The following is a 25,219-nucleotide window of genomic DNA, read 5'->3' on the forward strand; positions in this document are numbered from 1 at the left end:
AAAGGGTACAATAAAATAAACTGCAGTAATACATATTTGAAGCATGAAGTTGGTAGCGCTACGCGTTTCACAACTTTGGTCGCTCATCAAGAGCAAGCATGCATTGTATTTCTGTAAGGACATAGACACATTTCAGGTTGATGTTCAACCTGAAATGTGTCTATGTCGTTACAGAAATTGTGTATGTTTACCAATTTCGTTGTGAATTGTGTATGTTTACCAATTTCTTCAACAATGCAATATAGTCATGTACGATGCATTATGTGAAAGTTTTAAAATATTCAATCTACAACGTATTCCAGATATATTATTTTTCCCCAATCAATTGTAATCCCTCCTGCACTTGCTTCATATAAAGTCCCGCTCTCTCTTGTTCTTTTTTTTCCTTGTCAAAAATATTTTATTGAGTACAAAGGTGTAATACACATTACAGGGAATACATCGAAAATAGAGAAGCTCAAATATTCTTATTCCAATATGTAAATATACAAAGTAAATATTTGTGGACAAAGTATGGTATACTATTTACTCACTAATGACATTAAGATTATTACGTTTAGAGGTTTTATGTGGTTATTAGTAACTACTAACATATATATTGTCCTCTGTGAAGCAAAGAGTTATTAACAATACAAAGGGAGCTTCAAAATCATAATAGTAAAATAGCAAATAACTCTTGTTCTCTTTTTCATCATATAGAAACATTGTCAGCAATAGATAAACCTTATACTACTCAGCAAGTGAAAATATACAACCTTCAAATAACCAATAAACAAACAAATCACACGTAATAATAAAACAAATAACATTAACAAGGTAATTACCTGGATTATAACACTGTAATTTCCATTAGCGAATAAAGGAGGGTTGTCATTGACATCAGACACATCAATGTTAACTGTTGTCATGTTCCTTCTGGGTGGATTCCCATTATCTTCTGCTTGGACTGTCAAGGTATAACCAGATATCTACAAAGTAAAAAAAAAAAGTGTGATGACAGCCTGCAAAAAAAGCATGCAGTAGCATACAGAAGAACAGACAGACTCTTGCTATACATTGAATAACAATGAAATTATCTCGCATGGAAAGCTCTCGTTTTGATGCGTCCCATATTATCAAGGAAAGAAAAAGTATGGCATGACTCACCTTCTCTCTGTCTAAAAGTTTATTCACTTTAACTTCCCCTCGTGCAGGATCAATGATAAAGGTATTCCCCAGATTGCCATCTGTAATTGAGTAGTGGATGTGACTGTTCAAAGGTCCATCAGCATCATCTGCAACAACCTAGATGAAAGCAAATTGTCATGTGAAGCACATACTGGAAGACAAGCAAACACTTTTGAAATAATTCTTCCTCATGTCCCAGTTTTAACTTATTAGATGATCTCCCAGCAGGCTTATTTCAATGGTTTTACCGCTACCTTCATAAACTCAACCAACGGAACAAAAGAATGTGCCTGAAGGGACACAACATGATATCTTACACTATTGTTCTCCAAGTAGAAAGTACTACATGATAATAAGGAATCTTTTATTCTTCCTGTTAAACTAGAAGGTATGAGCTGAAGTAGTTATAATCTTTATATAACTTACAGGTACTTTTTTCCCATAGAGTGATTTACATGAATGCTGTAAACATTTCTAGTTTTCTACTTGATTTTCATGCCTGCTCCCTGTTTTTACAAACAAGCAGGCCAACAAAAGGAAAAAACGACATTACAGCACGGCCATTAAAGGAAATATGTACAGATATCAAAGAGCACTGACACAGTTTGGCATGTCATTATAGTCAGACAACTAGCAATATAAGAAGAAGAGGTCAACAATGGTGACTTTCATGTTTTCTCCCTACATGTTTCCTTTAAGAAATAAAAAGTTGCATATCTAAAAGGACTTAGCTTCTGTATAAACAGCCCAACATTAATTCATAAAACCCACCAAGGTGTTCCACTGTCTGTGTCCAGGGGGTGCATTACCCTTAATGGTTTGCTGTACTGTGTGCTATAACTCGATAATTAAAATGTGTGGAATCTGGCTGGATTTGACACGGTAGCACTAATTAATTTAGTTGAAAAAGAACAGGCTCCAAAAGTGTATGTGAACTCTAATGATGCCCTGCCCAGTTCTCTCTTTGGACTACAGAACACCCCCATGTTATGGATGCAACTGTGCATCATTATGCAGTAGGATGTTTATCCGTTGCTGTTCCAATGGATGGACTCATGCCTCGTAACACACTGCCATGACAGCTTTTGGCCGGGAAAACCGGGCGTGTGTATGCTCCATCGCAGTTTTCCCAACAGGAAAACCACTGGGAATGCCAGCGAGGAAAATGAGAACAGGATTCCCGTTTTTTTTACGCTGGCAGTTTACCTATGGGGAAAACCTGCAGTGGAGCATACACACGGCCGGGATTCCCAGCCAAAGTTCTCATGGCAGTTTTCCTGCCGGAAAACCCAGTAGGGAGAAAAAGCTACCGAGCAGGTTTTCAGTTTTCCCCTTGGTGTTCCCGGCGGACTTTTTAGCACCGGAAAAACCGATCGTTTTTACAAGGCAAAATACTGTTTTATTGGGCTATAATTTCTTAGCATTCTCTTGTCCGATATCACACTAAACATAGACCTCGTCATCTTCTTAGGCCTCGTACACACGACCGAGTTTCTCGGCAAAAACCAGCAAGAAACTTGCTGGGAGATATTTTTTTGCCGAGGAAACCGGTCATGTGTACATTTCCGTCAAGGAAACTGTCGAGAAACTCGACGAGCCAAAAAGAGAGCATGTTCTCTATTTCCTTGACGGGAATGGAGAAAATTGGCTTGTCGAGTTTTGACGGCTTCACAAGGAACTTGACGAGCAAAACTATGTGCTTCTCGGTCGTGTGTACGAGGCCTTACAGGACTAGTAACGTAATGCAAAATACCTTATGTAAAGGTCTACTAATTTTACTCCTAGATTTGCATGCAAAACATACACCAGCAGACCTAGCAACTGGAGTATAGACATTTCAGTGATAATAATCCAAGATGAAAGGAAAAGGAATTGGCAATATGAGTTTGCTGTGCATGTGTGTTTCAAAAATTCTCAGTGATGACAAACTGCAGGAATCTCAAGCCTTTTTACAATTGACTGGGTACTCTACCCCTAAGCATGCCCCAACCCTCTTGACTGGTTGATGCCTTGAACTGCAACAGGCAGGCTTTCAGAGTGGGTAGCCAAGATGGCTCAGTGCACTCCATCAGTGCCTGAACAATAAAATCCCGTTTAGTTCCTTTTAGTTCCTGTGTGGGAAATCCTCAGCCTTTGTGAACCTACCTCTACTGCTTTTAGAATCCTTAAGTGCTTGTGACACCCATTCTAACGTGGCTGACCAGTTGTGCTAAGGGTGGCGGAAGTGAAAGATCTACTAATTTGGTATTACATGAAGAATAATTGGAGTTCTGGTATCCATGGTTGGTTCAAGTTCTTGAACTTGTGTCATTTTTAATCATTTATGTTTAACATCACTGCTCAGATAATTCTTTTTTCTCTCTACTGAATGCTGTCAGGCTTAAACTTGTAATTTTTAATTTCACTTGTCAAAATGATAATTCCACTTTTATGCAAATTAACAGCATATTAAAATGGATCAATCCAACTATAAATGTTCAAGTGCTTTGTCTAGCTGTCTTCAAACAGTACAGTGTGTTCACTAATGAAACATGATCATGGAGAAGTAAAAAAAAATACTGTGAAGAATTACTTTGAAAACTGAATCTTAAAGGGCAATTCCACGCACACTGATAAAAAATACAGCTGAGACAAGTGCATAGAGGCTTTTTTTAGCAGCCCACAAGAAATGTGATTACTTAGTTGTTGCTGTGATATATAAGGGCACAGCATCAGGAAGGTACGGTTATAATATTCTCCAGACCTGCTCATTTTGCACACTACATATCACTACTATGCCTCCTATTCTACTCTCGAGAATACTTATGAATATGCCCTTGGTGTCCCGTCCCCTGAGCTCACTCTCTCCAACAAGTCCAGCTGAGTTTCTACAACACTATAGCTTAAAGAATAGGTTTTTGTAGAAGCTTAGTGTAAATACAGGCTTCAGGTAATTACACGGGCTGAAAAGAAGATTTTCATGGTTTTAAAAGAAAACATAAGTGAAATAAATATTAATGTAAAGGCCCCCCATGGTGAAAAATACTGTAATCTGGTAGCTGCACTTAATACATGCAATTATAGTATTTAGCATTTGAATTTCTTTTTTATTCTGTACATTTCAAGTAGGTAAGGGTTGGGGCAAAATATAACACTGCTAGGGGTGCTTATATCAGTCACCTTTTATTCCCAATAGTGAAATGCTACTGTCATAAACTATATTGCAGTATTGCAGATTCATATCATGGCCATGTTAATGTGAAAAAAGATAAGTAAAAAAAAAAGTATGAATTCATATACTATATACTCATTACATTTATTAACCCAATGCTGTTATCAGAATACAAATGTTTTTACAACAGTTGGCTTTTTCCTTGATCTTATGTGGATGGAATATGACAGCTAAATGCATTTCCCTGCATAGTGGGCAAAAACTTGTTTTATATTTAAACAATAATAATAAATGCTGCAATATAATGCCTGCAAATGTCTATAGGTGCGTGACCCTTCTGCAGCTGGCAGGGTATTAAACACTGGGCATGTAATTGGGTTCAGCTCTGGACAACAATCCAAAACTACTATAGGGGATAATTGGGGAGCGCCCATCCAAGCGTGTTAGTCAGTTGGGTAGATATACTATTGAATTAGTTTTTTACATGTTTTTGATAACTCCAAAAAAATCCCTTGGTAGCTCACAAGTTACTGAATACATTGCAGTGTTGTCTACCTGTGTAAATTACAGAACACCTCACACCAAATAACAGAGATGAGGAGAGTAGGACATGCTTCCTGTCCTAGGGTGACAATGCTACTTATCTCCATATACAGTATAGTGGATGAACATTGCTAGTCTAATACAGGAGGTGTTCTACCAGCAGGATAACCAAATCCTAAAAAAAATATTTAGCCACCACATTTAATGTCTGCTAAAATGCAAAAAATACATTTTTGTTATTCAATTTAGATAAATGTTAACCACTTAAAGCGGAGTTCCACCCAAAAGTGGAACTTCCGCCTAATCCACTCCTCGGCCCCTTAAATGCGACATTTGGCATGTCATTTTTTTTGGGGGGGGGGGGGCTTCAGGAGGAGTGGGACTTCCTGTCCCACTTCCTCCTTCCGCCGAGGGGCTGCTAAGGCGATACGTCATATCGCCTTTTGGCAGCCCTTCCCTGTAGGCGATCGCCTGGGACACGTGACAGGTCTTAGGTGATCGATTGTCCAATCGGATTGTGCAGCGCCGCTCGCGCATGTGCAGTGGGTGCCTGGCCGTGAAGCCGAAAGCTGTCACGGCCGGGTGCCCACACTTAGAATGAAGACGCCAGCCGGAGAGGGGGGGAGAGGAGCGGAGCCCCAGCCGGCGCGTCGCTGGAATGTGGAGCAGGTGAGTGTATGTTTATTAAAAGCCAGCAGCTACACTTTTTGTAGCTGCTGACTTTTAATAAACATTAAAAATGACTGGAACACCCCTTTAAGGACCGGAAAGGATTTACCCCCTTAATTAATAGGCCATTTTTTGCGATACGGACAAATCTGACCCTGAGTGACACTTTCTGGGGACCAGTGACACCAATACAGTGATCAGTGCTAAAAAAAATGCACTGATTACTGTATAAATGACACTGGTAGGGAGGGGGTTAACGGCATGTCCTAGAGAGGTGCTTCTAACTGTTTGGGGGACGGACAGACAGGGAGTACACAGATATCGCTGTTCCTGATTACTAGGAACAGACAATCTCCCCTGTCAGAACGGGGATCTGCCTTGTTTACATAGGTGGATCCCTGCTTTGCCTCTCTGTGGAGCGATCGCGGGTGGCCGGTGGACACCCTTGCCACGCGCATCGGCTCCCGCTCCGTGTCACGGGTGGGCGGCCACAGTATCTATTACACAAAAGGATGTACATGTACGTCATTTCGGGCAATAGAGCCGGCCTATTTCTGTAGCGGGCGGTCCTTAAGTGGTTAACCTCCTTTTGCACTTTCCAAAATTTCCTTATTCTAAAGCTGGATTGGTTTTTATTGACCAGCGAGCGAATGAATAAAATAAATAAAAACAGAACGGGTTCCCCAATCCATACAAACAAGTTAGTTGGATGCATGCTCTTATTGAATGAATATTTCCCAACATTCATTAGATCGACTTCTCTTGAGCAGGAACAGCCATATTTGGATTGAAATTCAGCCTTTGCTGAACTGGTCATTTTTCAATTCTTTTATGGCCTACTTAAGGTAGGAAGTCTTTAAAAAAGGATCAGTTTGCCTCTGCAGGCCATGTTGTCTTTTACTAGTAACAAATATACAAATGTGATAAGCTTGACAAGCATGCGCCTGATTGGGACAGTTGAAGAAACACACCATTCTAGAGAAGAGAAAGAAGAAGAACGGTGTTCACAGGGTTTACAGAACCAGTAATCCTGTCTACAGTTTACTAAAAACAAAAGTCTTGAAGCTGGAAAAGGAGGTTTTTTCTTTACAGGCAAAATGTGTTAAAGTGGAAAAAACCTGCTCATATGGAAGATCGTCAATAAAGGAGGCAACAGTATTATTGAAAATATAGTACATACAGATATATTAAAAAAAGTAGCTGAGCTCAAATTACCATTAAGACGGGTTGTCCAGACACAGCGTCTTCACCGACCACGGCATTGTAAGTGCTTTGACTGAAAACTGGTGAGTTGTCATTGACATCTGTTACATTGATGGTGACTGTGGCAACATCACTTAGTGGTGGAGTGCCACCATCTATAGCTTCTACTGTTAAATAATATTCTGCTGCGCTTTCATGGTCCAGACTTTCAATTATAAAAAGAACTCCTGTTAAGAGTTATAAAACAAGATGTACATAGAAATAGTAAAATTGAGGGTTATTGGACTTTGAATGTAAAAACAGATTTAGATTTATGCATCTCTAAAAAAATATGCATGGTTCCTTAAAAATATAATACTGCTTTTTAGAAACAACTGGGGCTTACAGAGGCATGGCATTCTAGAGAAAACAGATTCTGAAAAGTGCTACAAAGTATTTTTTTACAATGTGGGATAATCATGATATAACATTTGTTTACTTTCACTAAATAGGATATTTTAATGCTTACTGGTGCAGTTAACTGCAGGTGAAACTGCAGCTAAAATGCATGTGAGCTCTGCATCATTGTATGCAAAATTAGCTGTTCGTATCTCTGTATTATATTGAAAGATCTAAACCTGCATTTTACTAGCAGTCTTGCATTCATCTAATTGCACGGAAGGCATATTGCTTATTTCTTCTGTGTAGTGCAAGCTGCAGCTGCTGGTTCATTGATGTCTTTACTTATTCATGTCCGGGACTTTGTCAATCTGAAAACGCCAAGCAGCTTCAAATGCTCTGGCATCTCGCCAGCTGTTCTTTAACAGCGCTTCAGCGGGAGTTTGAGAGTGGCGACACCCATAGCTCGAAACAACTTTCCAGTAAAGGAGTTAACAACTTTCTTGAGAATGTGGATAATCCCTTATGCAGGAAATTATGTTTTTCTGGCTTACCACTGCAGAGGTTTAAGGGGTGTCTTTGACCTAAACTTGCCAACTGGAAAATATTACAACTGCCTGGCTGGTAAAAATAGGACTCCATTCCAACACTGTTTACAGGACAGAAACACTAAGGCCCGGATTCAGAAAGGAGATACGACGGCGTATCTCCAAATACGCCATCGTATCTCTGAGTGTGCGGGGTCGTAACTATGCGACTGATGCATAGAATCAGTTACGCATAGATTTGCCTAAGATCCGACCGGCGTAAGTGTCTTACACCGTCGTATATTAGGCTGCATATTTACGCTGGCCGCTAGGTGGCGCTTCTGTATATTTACGCAATGAATATGCCAATTAGGTAGATACGCCGATTCAGAAACGTATGTCCGTCCGGCGCATTTTTTTACATCGTTTACATTAGGTTTTTTCCGGCGTAAAGTTACCCCTGCTATATGAGACGTAGCCAATGTTAAGTATGGACGTCGTTCCCGCGACGAGTTTTGAAAATTTTACGTCGTTTGCGTAAGTCGTTCGCGAATAGGGCTGTACGTAAGTTACGTTCACGTCTAAAGCAATGACGACTTGCGGCGTAATTTCGATCATGCGCACTGGGATTTTTCACGAACGGCGCATGCGCCGTTCGTAAAATACGTCAGATACGTGGGGTCACAGTGAATTTAAATAAAACACGCCCACATCATCCACATTTGAATTAGGCGGGCTTACGCCGACACACACACGTTACGCCGCCGTAACATATGGTGCAAGTCCTTTCTGAATACTGAACTTGCGCCCTAATTTACGGCGGCGTACGCCCGCCGATAGATAGACAATTCTATCTGAATCTGGGCCTAACAAGATAAGACTAGAGGTACGGGAAACCATAATTTAGGGTTCCTTCACACTAGTTAACGCACACATTTTTTGTGTGCTAAAACATTGCATTAGAGGAGCCTACTGATTTTGATGCATGAAAAAAAACCTCATGTAGCATTTCCAGCAACACTGCACACCACTGTGAACCGAATGTTCATTGCGGTGCACTGCACTGCAGAGGTGCTTTGGTTGCAACTGTAACATGTGTTTGGGTAGCATTCTGAATATACGAAACTGCAATGCAAATAGTATTGTATTATTGCAACTCATAAGTGTGGGGGGGAAAAAAACAGCACAAACCTTTCAGGGTTCAGTTAAAAGAGTTCCACTGCAGTGTTTTAATGCACACACATTATTGAGTGTTTTTTTAAAGCAACCTATTCATTATGATTAGGTCACCATCGTACTTTGAAAAAACGTGCATAACCCTTAATTAACAAAGCAGCTTACCACAAAGAGTGGTATATGTGTTGTGGTGCACTGGACTCTACTGTACAATGCATTGGGGTGCTAATCACAATGAATGGCACCAATATGTACTGCACATAGAGCAAATGCTTTTGCAGTTTTAGTACACGTTGGGGTTGATTTACTAAAACTGGAGAGTGCAAAATCTGGTGTAGCTGTGCACGGTAGCCAATCAGCTTCTAACTTCAGCTTGTTCAATTAAGCTTTGAAAAACAAAAATGGAAGCCGATTGTTTCTATGCAGAGCCGCACCAGAATTTTTGCACTCTCCAGTTTTAGTAAATCAACCTCATAGTCAAAATGCACAAATGTTAATGGACCCTAATGGCCTATTCACACGGTTGCACTGAGATAACACAAGCATTACTTCAACTATGTTACAGGTGTCACTGTATTGTGGTACCATTCAATTTCAAGGGTACCCTAATGCACATACCTTGCAGTGCACCATAATGCAGGGAAACACACGACCATGTATTGTAGTGTTCTTCATTGCAAAAAATAGTACATGTCAATGCAGCGCACCAGAAGGCCATGGTGTAAGTGAGCCCCAAAGCATGACGCAGGATAGGGGCCTAAACTATAACTGCCTATATCCAGCAATGCCAACGTGATAAGAGTTTTATTCATCATTATTACAGCTTCAAGCACTGGACATGATTACTAGATTATATGATAATGAGGAGGGCGCATCTTTATACAGTATCTCATCAACAAGTGTTAATACATTAAGTCACTTAAGAACCTCAATAAAGAGGATATATAAATTACCTGTTACTGGTTTAATGCTGAATTTTCCATGCTCATTGCCACTGATAATCTGATATGAAACTTCTGCATTTGCTTCAATATCCCTGCTTGTGGCATACACCTGGAGAACTTCTGTTCCAACTGTTACATCTTCTGATAAAGTAGCCTCATACTCTCTGTGTTCAAAGACTGGTGGATTATCATTAATGTCCAAGACTGATATTAACACGCTGGTAACTGAGGACAGCTTCCGAGGTAATCCATGATCACTGGCTTTGACGGTAAGCGCATACACTGCTTGCATCTCCCGATCCAGAGGTTTCTCCAAAGTAATTATTCCTGATGATTCATCAATGGAGAACTGACCGTCTGCTGAGCTGACAAAAGAGTACTGCACCTTATGATTAAGTCCTATAATAAAAAACAAGCAAGAAAAACATCATACAGTAACAGTATCTGGTATAATATATGCTGTATACATACAATTCATATATATATATATATATATATATATATATATATATATATAACATTTCTTGATAGATTTGTCACCTTTTACACAAAATTTACAACTAAATCTACTCCCACAAAAACATGCTTTGCTTTTGAAGAAATGTGGACCAAGCAAACATGTACAGATATGCTATGAGCATGGCCTTTATTCATATTTCATGTTGTCAATATTGGCAAGAGACTGTCCAGAGGTTAAAGAAAACCAGTGCTCAGAGAATTAGGTGCCTTTATTTTTTACCTTCTTGGTCTTATGCTGACTCTCTAAGGCCTCGTACACACGATAGGTTAAACAGAGGACAAACGGTCTGATGGACCGGTTTCATCGGTCAAAACCGATCGTGTGTGGGCCCCATAGGTTATTTAACCATTGGTTAAAAAAAAGCCAACTTTCTTTAAATTTAACCGATGGATTCCTAACCGATGGGAAAAAAACGATCGTTAGAAGGCACAACCATCGGTTAAAAATCCGCGCATACTCAGAATCATGTTGACGCATGCTTGGAAGCATTGAACGTTTTTTTCAGCAAGTCGTTGTGTTTTATGTCACCGCGTTCTGACACGATCGTTTTTTCAACCGATGGTGTATAGGCGCGACGGACCATCAGTCAGCTTCATCGGTTAACCGATAAAACCGGTCCATCGGTCCGTCCTCATCGGATGGACTGATCGTGTGTACGCGGCTTTAGATTAGTACTAGTCAGTGAACCACAGTACAGTAGTCTCCTGCAGTAATACTGAGCCTAGGCAGTATGTCCAGTTGGAATACTGCTGCTTAAAGACATGGTAAACATTACTACCTGGCCTGCACCTTGTGTTTTTCACCTACATAATATGTACATTAATCATGTAGTTTCATGGTGTCATTTGATAACCATATACTAGTAGAGTAAATCTTCACATTCCTATGTCAGCAGTTTCAGTTTGTGTTAAAACATGAGGGTATGTAGCATGGCATTGCACAGGTTAATGCATGACTGTGGTGTGAGACCTGACAATTTATGTGAAGAAACTATATATTCTCGGATCCCAGGGTCTCTCAGCTTGTTGCTGGTGCAGGTGAGAACTACACAGTAAATTGATCTGACCCAGGCATAGTATTCACAGATACACACCGAAGACACACTCATTTCATCACATTAGCACGTCCACATTTGCGTCGCAACACAGAGGGGTTAGCGAGGCATGTGTTTGACTCTACATGACCTGGAACAAGAAGCTGTCTAGTCCCCAGGTACAAAGGGACCAGCAAGATAAAGCAAAACATGGACATATGGCAATTGATCAGTCATGACATTACAAACTGCCACCACAATATATGAGCCCATCATTACAAAGTAAGACAAACAAACAACACAAAAAAGCAACAAAAACATTTGAAAGCGTGCAATGCCTTTAACAAGACAAAAATATATGCACACTTTAGATGATTCACTGTGATTGAGGTTTTTCCCACAGAGCTGTGTATTACCTGTATCAGCATCTATGGCCTGCACCCTTGTGATTGGAGTTTTGGGTTCAGTGTTCTCAAATACAGTTACACTGTAAGGATCTGCAGAGAACTCTGGAGCATTGTCATTCACATCTTCTAATGTCAGCTCCACATTGGCTTCACAGAAGTTGCCGCCTCCATCTGTAGCTTTCACCAAGAGATGGTAGACTTCCTGGATCTCACGGTCAAGTGGTAATGATGTTTTCAGTTCACCTTGAAAAGTAAAAGAGAAAATGTTATTTTGAAACAGAATCTATAGTTTGTTTGCAACTTTTGAAAAGGGGATTAGGTTAGACTCAGATTCCAGAACCTTAAAGTAAAGCTGTGACTTTCTAATAGGTGCTGTAGCAGTTCATTATAAGTGCATCTGCACCTTCAGTGTCCTCTTAGTCCCCTTACAAGGTCCCACAAATACCCATCAGTGAGGTCTACGTAATGCAGCTCCCTGTGATGGAAACTTGGGCAGTCAGTCCAGAAGTCCGGGGATTTGAAATCCCCACTCTTCTCCCTCTTCTCTGTGTGGTACTTATGAGAAAGACCAGAGTAGTTCACTCTACAGGAGCTGACCAATAAGAATTGCTCTGGTCTGTCCTGGAAGCGCTGCACAGAGAAGAAGGAGAAGAGCAGTGATCTTAAATTCCCAGACCACTGGACCGGTTTCGTGAGCAAAAAAAAAATTTGGCAACCCCAGAGGTAAGTACAGTTTTTTCTGCACTTTTCTACACTTTAAGAGTACATACCTGAATATAGATTTTTAAAACCAACTTAACATCAGATAACTTTCTGTAACTAATACATCTAAAACAAGTCTATTATATTCGAGCTCTATAGACTCTGAGCTATGGTGATAGCAACTCTCATAGCCACTATACTATGGACCCTGAGGAATAGTGGCCCCAATGCCCTGCCTGAAAACAAAGCTTTCTCTGTTCATCTAATCAGAAGTGAAGCACTTATAGAGCCTGCACATTCTTTAGTTATGAATATGTCAGCAGCAGGCAGACAGAGCTCAGACAAAGCATGTTCTGCAAAAAAAAAAAACTTTCTATGGTATTGCAAGGTATTTCCAGGTCAGCTGGAAGTTACAATTCCTCTAATGTGTTCTGGTTCAGACACTTCTTTTTTTCCATTTACTACCTCATTTTAAGCCTCTTTACTTTAGCTCTTTAAAAGTTATGCAGCACAGTTTAGTGAAGGATGCTTTGCTCCATGATAATGGATGCATATACCACGGCTAATCAGTTTATTCCAGCTGAAGATGCCTCTCCTTAAATAATCATCATACTAGCAGGGGCTTTGTGCAGAGGGCCTTTATTAACAAGTCTAGAATGTCTGCAGAACATTTTCATCCACCGAGATGCAGCGGAACATTAAAACTTTTAATGTGTTTGGATATTCCAATTTATACAGAATATGAGTAAAATACTACTGAGAATGTGGGCACTGAAACATGCAGTTGTACGAGTCGATTATGGGTTTTTCACACATTTATTCTAAAGGTTTTTCTTCTGCCCTTTTAAACCACGTTTAGCTTTACAATATGTATTAATAAAATGGTCTGCTGGATACATTTTGTAAAGTTCTTTGAGACAAAAGAGTAGATGTCAATGCTGGGATCACAGTGTTGGTATTTTTTGTGTCAATAATTAAAGTGAAAAGAAAGAGATAATGCAATAAAGGGGTTCCTTTTACATTGGCAAGGGGTTGTGTTAGGGTAAAAGGCAGGGTTAAAGTTTGGGTGACGACATGGGTAAAACATCAGGCAGCATCAGACAGTTCAATAGAAACCGGCCTACATTCAGCCCTTGTGTATGGCAGAAGCTGGCCATTCGGGTGGCTTCTGTTGAAGGGGCATGACTGAAAAAGGTCTGCTGATCAGCACCCAATCAGTGCTCTCTGCCAATGGCTGAGAGCACCGATTGGTGTGTTCTTGCACGTTGGGGGACAGTCCTCCTGTCAGAACACATTGGGGGTTATTTACTATAGGCAAATCCACTTTGCACTACAAGTGCACTGCAAGTGCACTTGGAAGTGCAGTCGCTGTAGATCTGAGGGGGACATGCAAAGAAAATAAAAAACTGCATTTTAGCTTATACTGTACGATTGGATGATAAAATCAGCAAAGATTCCCCTCATTTCAGATCTACCCCTCAGATTTACAGCGACTGCACTTGCAGTGCACTTGTAGTACAACGTGGATGTGCCTTTAGTAAATCAACCCCATTATGTCTGTGAGGGAGATCGCTGTACTAACATTCATTTCTTAGGAAAGCGGCTCAAACTGGGCTCTTTCGTTTTTTTTCCCTTCAGATCACTGGGTGAACGAAAGAAAAAAAAAAACGGTTAGTTAGTTAGTGAGTTAGTATGAGGATTATTATTAGCCTTACAGAGAGGGTTGGTGTAAGGGTTTAGGGAGAGCTAGTGTGAGGATTAGTGTTAGATTTACAGGCAGTTAGTGTGAGTATTAGTGCTAGACTTACAAGATGGGTTGGTGTATTTAGAGTAGGGATATTTAGAGTAATGCCCCATACACACGATCGGAAATTCCGACAGCAAAAGTCCAATGTGAGCTTTTGAATGGAAATTCCAACCGTGCGTATGCTCCATCGGACTTTTGCTGTCGGAATTTGCGCAAGCAAAAGATTGAAAATACCCATCGGAAATTCTGATCGTCTGTAGCAATTCCAATGCGCAAAATTCCGACGCATGCTCGGAAACAATTTGACGCATGCTCGGAAGCATTAAACTTAATTTTCTCGGGTCGTCGTAGTGTTGTACGTCACCGCGTTCTTGATGGTCGAAAGTTCAGAGAACCTTTGTGTGACTGTGTGTATGCACGCCAAGCATGAGCAGAATTCCGTTGGAAAAAAACATCAAAGATTTTTCCAACGGAAAATCCGATCGTGTGTACGGGGCATTCCAGTGTTAAACCTATAGGGAGAATTAGTGTAAGGATTCAGGGAAAGTTGGGGTTTAGGGGGAGTTAGTGTGAGGATCAGTGTTTGGGTTACAGGGAGGGTTAGTGTAGAGGTTAATGAACATTTTAACATTAGAGTTACAGTAAGGGTTAGTGCTACTATAAGTGGCTTTTGGGATTTTTGTAGTGGAAGCTCTGCACCAAAAACTACCAACACCAAGCTCCACATCCTAAAGGTTAATGTATTGTCTTTACAATATTGTGACGTCTTAGGTTTTTCAAAATGTGTCTGACCACAATATAAGTGCTCTTTTTTAAAGAAGTCTCATTTCAAACATTTTGCCTTTTTTCTTCCCCCAGGGGACCAAAAGAATATCCCTCATGGATTCGGCCAACACATTCAACGTCCAATGCATGAACTGGAAAAAAAAGCTAATCCTACATCACATGTGTCAAACATAAGGCCAGCGGGTGAAATCCAGCTAACCAGGCCATTTCATGTGGCCCTCGCACACAGGGGGAAGGGTGAATGTGGGATGTGGTCAGCCTGTAAAAGACAGCTGAACCCTGCACACTGTACATAGCAATCCCCCAAACCCTGCACTCTGTATGTAGGGAACTCCTCGACACTGCCCTCTGTACACAGCACCCTGAATTCTGCACTCTGTACATAGTGCACCCCTAAACCCTGCTCTCGGTACGAAGTGTACCTCTGAAGTCTTCACCATGTACGTGGTGTACCCCTAAATTCTGCACTTTTTACAATGCACATCCTTAAACTCGGCACATAACGCACTCCTGGTACTTATTGACCCTTTAAGATCCTCCCACTGTTAGTGCATATTAGCCCCACCCTACGTTCGATGTGGTTCACCAGGGAGAGGGGGGGTGTGGTTGGGTTCCTACACCTATTCTCTGAGAAAAAAGCCAAGCAGAAATGTATGTAGGCTTACAGATAAAACCGGCCCTTTGCGGTCAACCAACATGCTGATGCGGCCCACAATGAAATTGAGTTTGACACTCCTGTCCTACATCATGCTGACTGCCCACACATCTTTCATAGCATAAGTCTTTTGAAGTTTATGTTGCATCACAGTAACCCAAGTTTACCCAAAAAACATATTTTATGTTTATTTTTTTTTGCAGTATCAGTCTCTTGGTGCTGGACTACTCCCAGGGGTATCTAAAAACATTTCCAGGGCTTTCTGTCCAGCAAATAATCAGTCTGTGTATATCAAGAGAACATTGAATGCTATTCAGCTGATTTCTCTCCAGGTTAAATGTTTTTCATTAGAAAAAAAAAAAAAGAACCTGGAAAAAGCTGCACTATGACCACTAGCTGGAGCTAATGATCACAGGGAATACATATTTATTTATTATGATCGTCATCTCCATCTAGTGGCAAGGCAATTATTTTCCCAATTCACACTATAAATTAATAGTATTTTGCCCCATTTGGGCACATAATGAATGTGCATGCAGGACAAAATGTGGTATATATATATATATATATATATATATATATATATATATATTTTATATATATATATAAATAAAAATATCCTCATGATGTGTCAGGATATTCCCTGATCTGCCTTTCTCTCCCAGGACAGCTTCAGCTGCTGGAGCCAAGTGTGCAATGTTAAAATTTACAGGAAAAACTTTGATCTACAAATGATTCAGGTTAGAAGACACAGGTAAAAAAAATACTAAGCTATAACTGCTTAAAGTTACTGTCTAAAATAATAGCCTACACCAAAGGCATTGGTGGTTTTGCCTAACCTTCCTCCAATAATAATGAATAAACACTGCCTGTGTAGAACTGTTTTTTATATGTTTCATACAGTTATATTGAGTTCCTCAATTAATAGAATTGATGCAATTAAGTGCCTATTCCTGCAGCAGGAAATTATGCCTGCCTTTTTTCCTGAAGAATTAACAGTAATGATATCTGTAAGACATAATTAAAGGTCAAAACAGAAAGCGTAGAATTCATTACATTTCTGGAGCGCACCTGTAAATGGATTGAGGTGAAACTTCTCTGAGCCAAGTCCATGCAGTGTGTAAATGATCTCAGCGTTGGAACGAATGTCGGCATCTGTGGCTGACACTTGTAGAATTAGTTTCCCGGAGGGGGCATCTTCTGAAATGGTCTCGGAATAGGAATCCTGTAAAAATGTTAGATAAAACCAGTGATCCTCTTAAAGATATTCTTATTAAAATAAATCAGGCCTGCATTAGATGGTGGTCTTTAAAGACAGCTGCCCAAAGCTACCAAAATGCCATAAAGTGAAGAACTTCTAAAAAAAAAACGTGTATACCCATTAGGACCAAACTACCAACTTATTGGAAGCTTTGGGGGAGATCTACTAAAACTGGAGCACCCACAACCTGGTGCAGGTGTGCATGTTAGCCAATCTGGTGCAGCTGTGCATGGTAGCCAATCTGGTGCAGCTGTGCATGGTAGCCAATCGGGTGCAGCTGTGCATTGTAGTCAATCGGGTGCAGCTGCTCATGGTAGCCAATCTGGTGCAGCTGTGCATAGTAGCTAATCAGCTTCTAACTTCAGCATACTCAATGAATCTTTAACAATAAAACCTGGAATCTGATTAGTTTGTATTCAGAGCTGCACCAGAATAAGCATTCTCCAGTTATAGTAAATCAACCCCTTGTGTCCCTTGCTATTGTAGTGCCCATAAATGAAACTAATAGGATAAAACAAAAGTTGTTTAGCTTTTAAAACAGATGCCTGATTTTTGACACAGTGGGCTTTACCAAATGAGCCTAGCACCTTCACTTTGCAATGTTAATCTTCGCTTAGCTTAGTGAATGAGGTGAAGCTGATGATTTCAACAACCCAAAGTGAGTAAAAATCCTGTTTTTTTTTTTTCATTTCTACTTGCACATGCAGTGGCGTATCTAGGGTATGGCAGCAATGGCAAGTGCCATGGGGGGGGGGGGGGCGACAAAAAAAACCACCCATCCTCCTGTGGCCAACTCTTGGTTCTCGCAGGCGCCCCCGCACTAACATAGCCCCCGGCGCCACAGCTGGCCGGCTGGAGCGCGGCGCCGGCACGGCACTTTCTACTTTGCCTGTAGAGGGGAGCGACAGGCGCGATGAATGCACCTGGTACAGGGAAAATAGCAGGGTAACTGGCGGAGGCAGAGCCTACCCTCCTCTGCACAGCCTACATCATCTTCTCCCAGAATCGGGGGTCTATGATGTCATGTGACGTGAGGAGAAGAGACGAGTCACGAGAAAGAGAAGGGGAACCCCCAGGCAGCAGCAGGGATTAGCACTGCAGCCTAGCAGGTACTCTGTCCTTGTCACACTGCATCCCTCTTTGTTCCCTGTGTCCCTCTCTGTCCTCATCAAACTGGGTCTCTCTCTGTCTGTCCCCAGTGTCCCTCCCTGTCCCTGGCATCCCTCTCTGTACTTGTTGCACTGCATCCCTCTCTGTCCCCAGTGTCCCCCCCCCTGTCCCTTGATTGTGTGTTAGTGTGTCATTGATTTTTGTATGAGTTACTGTGTGCACCGATATATTTTGATGAGTGTAAGTGTGCCAGTGTGTTGGCATCATCAGTGATTTTTGTATCAGTGTGTGCCTGTGGGCCTTTGTTGGCATTTTTTTTTGTTAGGGTTATCTGAAAGATGGGTTTTGAATGTTTGGACAGGGGAGCAGTTTCAGTGCCTGCCATAGGCGCCATTTTAACTAGATACGCCTCTGTGCACATGATTGGGTATTCTTCGGTTATTCCTGAAGTTAGCATTCACTATGCTAACTGAACATTAACTTTGCAAAGTGAACATGCTTTGCTACTTTAGTAAATCAAAAACACCAACTTAAAACTGAGCAAAAGGAAGGTAAAATACACAAATAAATGCAGCTCTATATTTATTAACATGACCTTAAATGTAATTTTATAAAATGTAATCAGTGTAATGCCCCGTACACACGATCCAAATATCGTTACGACAGATTGTACGACTTTTTTCGCTTAATAGTCGCAAGTAGAAATTAAATAGGTTATTAAAGTCATGAAAATTCTAGTACGACAGAAATGTTGTAATGTATTTGGATTGTATTTTCGGACGACAACCGTACTGACTAAAAGAAAATCGTACGATCTGGCATCATACGAGGACATTTTTTGTGCTTGTCCGATCTAATAATATTGGATGAACTGTCATGATTGGCTCTCGAAAGTAGTGTACACATGAACCGATCAAAAAATCGTACGATTCTTCCTCGGACGATCGTTTTCGTCCGATATTCGGATCGTGTGTAGAGGCCATAAGTACCTGAATTTGACATTGTGCAGAGGAACCCAAACTGCCAGAAGGAGAAGCACCTCGAGGAGCAGCTCATTTGAGCAGTACTGCAAGTAGCATGCTTATTGGGGGAGAGTGCATGAGTTTACTGCTTCTCCTTTCACTGCCCAGTCTGAGGCTGGGGGAGGGACAAGTGTCTAATTGTGTGGGTGTTACTGAAATCAGTAGTGCCAGAGCATGCCCGACATACATTGTTTGCATGCCTGTCTAAAGAAAAGGGCCATGCCTGCTGGTACATAAGCTGTGGACCAAGGGGAGACTGTATTACGTTTCTCTTGGAATGTTGTAGAGCCCATGGTGCATGAACTAATTTTATCGGGAAAAAAATTACGGTTTTGTATAATGTATGAATAGTATAATGGTTATGACCAAGGCCTTATAAGATGAAACCCGTCAACCATTTTCATTTGCGTTTGTTCACTGTGGTTGGTAATAAAAACAAAGATTTTTTAAAGAGCAAAAAAAAGATTATTGCACAATGGTTTCTAAATCAAGCCACATTTCTAACAACCATTAAAAAACAAAAATCAAAACTTTACTTTTAAAATAGCTCAGTCCTAGATATGCGCAAATTGTACATTTTACATCCCAGAAAACAGACACTTTAGTTATAATGCTGCAGTTGATTTAAATTTGCTTATTATTATTTTGTTATAGTTGTCAATTTAGATAGGAAGAGGTGCTTAACAATTTACAAGTCATCATTTAGGATTTGGTGGAGAATTACTGTACAAGGTTGTGGGTGGAAGGGCATAACATACAGATTTGATTTATGTAAACTTTCTCCTCACCTATATTATATTGACCTTTCAAATGTTTGACTTCTTTATTGCATGCCATAACTACCACTAGCAGACTATACTCATTAAATGGTCATTACTTTAAATAGAATTGCTTGCATCACAGCTAATCTAACATTAAGCAATGTGTGAATGTTAATCTGATTTGCATATGTTTAATATATGCATGTTTGACTCCTAACTCTGCATAATTGATAGGTCAGTCACAAAGCTGAGTTTCTACAATCGGGAATAAACAAAACGTAACTCCTTACAGTACACAAAATAACTTCATTCTGGTTCTATACGAAGACAAAGCTTTAAGCTATATTTGGAATACAATTTAAGAATCCTCCCACCTAAATTAAATACCGTAATTATGCATTCCCATTCACACAACATACCATAAAAAAATGTGAAACAAAATCTTACTTTCTATTTTCCTTCCTTTCTTGTAGGAGGTGTATACATAGGTCTTTTTTAGACACATATATTTGTTGAGAATAGCTTGCAATGTGTAAACAGGGAACAGATTTTATGGATAGATTTGTTTAAATCGCATTAACATGCAATGTACTACCCAAGCCTTTTTAGGACAGACATTGTGCACATCTGGTTTACAACTGACAGTGAGATCTGACAGCACATTACAGACAGGTTTAATTATGGCAAACATACATCCTCTTCCACAATTGGTTCTAAAGCTAAAACATGTTTACCTTAATGCTATGCCTGCATTAGGCCTCATTCACACGACGGACCGTTTAGGTTCGCCTGTCAGTTTTGACGGCGGACCTAAACGGCCGCTCCATGCAATTCTATGGAGCGTCGGATGTCAACGGAGACATGTCCGCTGACATCCGACCCTATCCGATCTGCTAAAAACAGATGTATGGGGGGCACGTCCCCATCCGTCCATGCGGATCGGATAAGATCTGATTAAAAAGGACATGCTGTCCGTTTTCATCAGATCGCTCCATAGGAGACAGCGGTGCCCGACAAGCCCCTCCCCGCTCAGTGAGCAGAGAGAAGCTTGTCATTAGTCGGCTCAGCAGAGATCTGCGGACTGATCTCCCGCTGAGCTGGCGGGAGCAGGCGGACTCCGTAGGAACGGAGTCTGCCTCGTGTGAATGGGGCCTTAAGGTAAAAAAAAAAAAAATTACACTAACATTACATAGAGGGAGAAAGCTAAGCAGAAATGTTACACCAATTAAAAAGTAAGTTATGCTATGTGAATGGGAACATAGAGCATATAACTAGTGGGTTTGTCCAAATTAGACTTCAAAAGTGGAAATACACTTTTAATAAATGTACCTTTTCACAGACTGGGGTGTTGTCATTGGCATCAAGGACCTTCACTTCCACTAAAGCCTTGTTAGCAAACGTTCCATCGGTGGCAGTTATGTTTAGGAGGTAGTTGTCTTTTACTTCCCTGTCCAGTGCTCTTTTAACATACACTTTCCATTCATTCTGCATGTTTTCAATTGCAAACTGACCCAGAGGGTCCCCTCCTGTAACATATAAATTATATCAGTTTTATACAGAAGATCTACCATCCACAATTAACACTAACACAAAAGAAAGAGCAGTAAAATCCAACACGTTAAAGCAGACCTTGTACACAATTGATAGTCAGCTTAATTAGTAAGGGTTCCTTCCCAGCAGTAATATCCGCTTCCAAAAAAAAAGTATTGGCATCAGCCTTCTTTGAACAATATCTTTGAGAATATAGAATACCTTAATTCCAACAAAATTACAATAATGTCTTCTCAGGAGATTTGGGCTATTCAGCATTCTCCAGGATATTGCCTGAAGGATGCTTGCTGATATACATGCATCCTTGGTAAAGGAAACCACTTCTGGGGACCATGAAGACTGACACCATGTCAATTTCCCAGCAGATTTTAGATTTTTTTTTAAGACATGGTTGTTTTAAGATCAGTATTAGGGACTCACACACAGTAGCAGAAGGGTGCTTTAAAGGCTTTTACCGAGCAAGCTCCAGTTTCAGTTTTCTTCTAAGCTGTTAATTTCATCCTTTTTCTTATCTGTGCATCCCATGTGACTAAAGAGTTGCTTATGTGGCCATATGTACAGTGGTAAATGACAGCCCCTCCCTGCCTCCTCCTTCATTTCCTCAAATTGTAAAACACTGGAGGTAGGATATAAGAAGGTGATTGATGGAGGCTTCACCTCCCTGTTACATACACACCATAGACAAAAGCTGGAGGGACATGACACAGCCTGTGAAAAGCAGAACCTTTTCCAGATATTATTTACAGTGTGAACACTATTGTCAGTCAACTAAGGCTCCAAAATACATGTTATTGACAAAAAAATTATAAAAAATTGCTTTGAAATATAGATTTGTATGACGCGTAAAACACTTTGTTGTTTTTGTTTGTTTTTTATTTTACTTTTTCTATTCTGAAAGCTTTTTTGTCATTTGACCAGCACAGCACCAATAAACTCTGTGCAGACACAGGTCCATACGTCAGCAGAGTACTATAAACTCCTCCCTCAGAACTTTCCCTGAGGACAGGAAAGACCTCAGAAACATCATGTGACCTCTGAACTGCAATGATGAAATTAAGTATTCAGATTATTTTTTTATAGTCATTAAAATACAGTGGCATGATCTTTATACATAAAGAGAAGGGATGATGGCAATTAAACATTATATGTTTAGTATCACTTTAAGTTTTACCGGGTTATAAACACTGAGGTCTGCAAAGTTCAGAACTAGGCATAAATATGCATAAATAATCACTAGCGGAAGGCAAACTGCCACCACAAACATTATGCAGTGTTAGAGTGTTAGACTGATTAGCAATTTAACTGTAAATGATGCAATTCTTGTAGCAAAACCAATACAAAAAAAATGCTGCTAATTATCCTGCGATGAAAGAGAAAAATGTCTTAAGTGAAAAATGAGGACTTGTGATGGCATTTAAAAGACAAATACAAAACGATATATAAATTGAGGTGGCTGGGAGGGGAGAAAGTTAAATAAATAACCTCTAAATTTGAAAAGAAGATAACACACAAAGCCATCATTTCATATAACCTGAACATAATGAGCTTTGAAACATTACCTAAGTGATTCCTAATTTTCAGGAATAAAAGATATTTTTATAATGGATAAAAGGAAATGTTTTTTAATTGAATAAACATCAAAAATAATAAAAGCAATTATTCTGAAGCACAAGTAGATAATAAAAAACGATGTCGTAAAAATAAGCTTTACAATTCTAAAAACATTAAAGTGATAGTAAACGTGAACTAGAAAGTGCATATAACAATAAAGATGACAATACATTATATATATATATATATATATATATATATATATATATATATATATATACATACATACACACACACACATGAAGGCCAGTATGGTGGCCTGAAATTATGGGAGGAGCCCAGGTTGTATTTGAGCAGACCACCCACAGTGGTCTTTTGTCGGTTCTAGTGCGCAGTACCCACCCACCCATTCCCCTCTCAGGGCACTTCTCTTGAATACACTTCCTCTATAACCATCCACTCACTTATCTTGGGTATGCCTCCTTCTCTTGGCATACCCAAGATAAGTGAGTGGATGGTTATAGAGGAAGTGTATTCACTTCAGAGCAGGCACACTTCAGGTCTACTTTATTTTGTTAGTCTTGTGGCGTGTTTATGGGGTTCACATCTCTCCTGTGAAAGGGCTCCGACTATACATTATATATACACACACATTTCAAGCCATAAAGAAATGGAACAATGATTTAGGATGAGGAAACCCAAACTTTTATGGGCTGCATGCGCCCCCTTTGCTCTCTCTCTTTTGCCCTCAGTGGTTTCAAGGATAAAAACAACAATTGCACCCCAGTTGAAAAGTCTAACTTTCTTACCTAATTTATGCAGCTAAATATTTCAGGTAATATTTTGTGGCCTTTTTCTCTGGAAATATTCTAAATAGTGTATGTTGCAACTTTTTCAATTTACTGTCAACTTCCAAAGTGCTATAATTGTTTTTTCATGGAATTAAATAGGTATGATATGACTACCCACAAGCCTGCTGGCAAACACAGATACACTGTGGTCATGATTTCACCTATAAAATGGTGGATATGGGGATGAGAAGGAATTGGTAATGGGAAAACATGATATGAGCAATCTATCTAACAATAACCTCAAGCCCTGTACACACGATCTGTTCGTCTGATGAAAACGGATCAATGGACCGTTTTCATCAGACAAACCGATCGTGTGTGGGCCCCATCAGTTTTTTTTCCCATCGGTGAAAAAAAATAGAACCTGTTTTAAATTTTTCCTATGGTTAAAAAAACGATAGAAAAAAATGATCGTCTGTGGGGAAATTCATCGGTCAAAAATCCATGCATGCTCAGAATCAAGTCGACGCATGCTCGGAAGCATTGAACTTCATTTTTCTCTGCACGTCGTTGTGTTTTACGTCACCGCGTTGGACACGATCGGATTTTTAACCGATGGTGTGTAGGCAAGACTGATGAAAGTCAGCTTCATCGGATATCTGATGAAAAAATCCATCGGTTTGTTTTCATCAGACGAACCGATCGTGTGTACAGGGCATAATTTGTAAAAAAAACTGTTGGATCAAGTGATGGCCATCTCACAACTAAAGCCACATTTACACACAGCTGACTTAGTGAACAAAGCGGGTGTTAAAGAAAACCTATAATAATGCACATATGGAAGCTGCCAAAGCAAATATCTTTGTAGAGAAGCTGACTCAAGTACTGTCTTTCTGATTTTAGCTTTAAACTTTGTGAGTCACTAGGATGGGAAGTTTGGTTTTTTATGACTTTATTGGCTGCATGTGTGTTCTAGGTCATGGACTAACTAGGTAGTAAAGCCAGGGTATAAATGACAGCCCTGAAATGCACATTTAAAAATAAATCCAAAACGGCAGGTATCATATTTCTATTCTTTGTAAGCCTCACAAGGATCAGTCATTTTAAGAGACACTGCTATTCTAGTAAACTACAATGACATTCCAACGTTCTAAATCAAACATTTTAGGACATCAGAATATTATTTATCAGAAGACTTTGGATAGGTTGTTATTTAAAGCGGGGGTTCACCCAAAAATAATTTTTTAACATTCAGCCGAGTTGTCAGATCGACAATCGGCTGTTTTTTTTTTATTTTATCCCCGTACATACCGTATTTTCCGGGTATGTCTTCTGTGGGACTGGGCATTCCTAATTGATTGACAGGCTTCCGACCGTCGCATACTGTGCATCACGAGTTGCCGAAAGAAGCCGAACGTCGGTGCGCAGGCGCCGTATAGAGCCGACTCGCAGTCCGGCTTCTTTCGGCAACTCGTGACGCGCTGTATGCGATGGTCGGAAGCCTGTCAGTTAGTTAGGAACGCCCAGTCCCGCAGAAGACATACCCGGAAGCGGCGGTGAAAAT

General features: G+C 40.2%; 1 protein-coding gene across 6 annotated transcripts in view; it reads right to left on the bottom strand.

Moving 5' to 3' along the window:
• Window positions 1-25,219, bottom strand: part of FAT1 (FAT atypical cadherin 1) — a 302,956-nt gene that overhangs the window by 77,204 nt on the left and 200,533 nt on the right. For all 6 annotated transcript variants that reach the window (XR_005745015.1, XM_040334417.1, XM_040334441.1 and 3 more), the window contains exons 11-17: window positions 21,092-21,288; window positions 16,680-16,833; window positions 11,728-11,961; window positions 9,768-10,157; window positions 6,746-6,960; window positions 1,147-1,284; window positions 825-968 (exon numbers count right to left, since the gene is read on the bottom strand). Coding sequence is in view for 5 of the 6 variants with exons in the window: in XM_040334417.1 (XP_040190351.1) it covers window positions 825-968; window positions 1,147-1,284; window positions 6,746-6,960; window positions 9,768-10,157; window positions 11,728-11,961; window positions 16,680-16,833; window positions 21,092-21,288 (1,472 nt within the window). In the remaining variant the exon portion in view is untranslated. The remainder of the gene's footprint in view (window positions 1-824; window positions 969-1,146; window positions 1,285-6,745; window positions 6,961-9,767; window positions 10,158-11,727; window positions 11,962-16,679; window positions 16,834-21,091; window positions 21,289-25,219) is intronic.

Source organism: Rana temporaria, chromosome 1, assembly GCF_905171775.1.
Source record: "Rana temporaria chromosome 1, aRanTem1.1, whole genome shotgun sequence".
In the NCBI taxonomy this organism is placed as follows: Eukaryota; Metazoa; Chordata; class Amphibia; order Anura; family Ranidae; genus Rana; species Rana temporaria.